The following is a 680-nucleotide window of genomic DNA, read 5'->3' on the forward strand; positions in this document are numbered from 1 at the left end:
GGAAGGTAGCATGACTCTGTAAGCTACTATGACTACTACTACTACTATGGGTATGAGAGAGACAGTTCGCTGTGTTTTGACTGGTATGACGGCCACTCGATGCTGACGGACTTAGACGGGAATGATGGATGGAGGGATGACTTTTCATTGGGGGGGATGTGGAAGATAGAGGCGGAGAAGTGGGTCTCATCACACCACCTTCTCCTTCTCTTCTTATCTGACCATCTTCATCTTCTGTACAGGTCGTCTCCCCTGTATGTTCCATTCTATTCCCGACATTCCTCTCTTCTCCTCCTGCGCTTTCCACCCCCTTCTGTGGACCCGAGAGAGAAGAAGCGAAAGCAAACGATGCTGTAAAGAATCGATCTGTCATTTTATGACGATCGTCGTCATCACCCCCTCCTTCTTCTTCTCCATTCTCCTTCTCCGTCCTCTTCTCCCTCAAACTTTGCTGGGGGCTCTCTTGACTCTCCTTCTTATAGATATCACCATCACCGTGACGATCTTCTTCTTCTCCTTCCGTCACCCTAGACCAGCCACCACGTGATAGAGGAAGAGGCGATGATGTATGACAACTGCTACTACTACTACTACTATTACTACTACTCACTCCTCTTCCGAAGCTCTTGCTCTCTCTTCCCCCTAAGGATGATGAAGAGGATGAAATGATACCCCCCCCC

General features: G+C 48.8%; 1 protein-coding gene across 1 annotated transcript in view; it reads right to left on the reverse strand.

Moving 5' to 3' along the window:
- The window catches only part of CSUI_011525 (uncharacterized protein), a gene marked incomplete at its 5' end in the record, with an annotated part of 1,138 nt that extends 458 nt beyond the window's left edge, over positions 1-680 (reverse strand). The window contains one exon of the mRNA XM_068071623.1: positions 1-680. This exon is cut by the window's left edge and continues 458 nt beyond it. Within this exon, the coding sequence (XP_067916401.1) occupies positions 1-680 (680 nt within the window).

This window comes from Cystoisospora suis, assembly GCF_002600585.1.
Source record: "Cystoisospora suis strain Wien I chromosome Unknown contig_12963, whole genome shotgun sequence".
NCBI lineage: Eukaryota > Apicomplexa > Conoidasida > Eucoccidiorida > Sarcocystidae > Cystoisospora > Cystoisospora suis.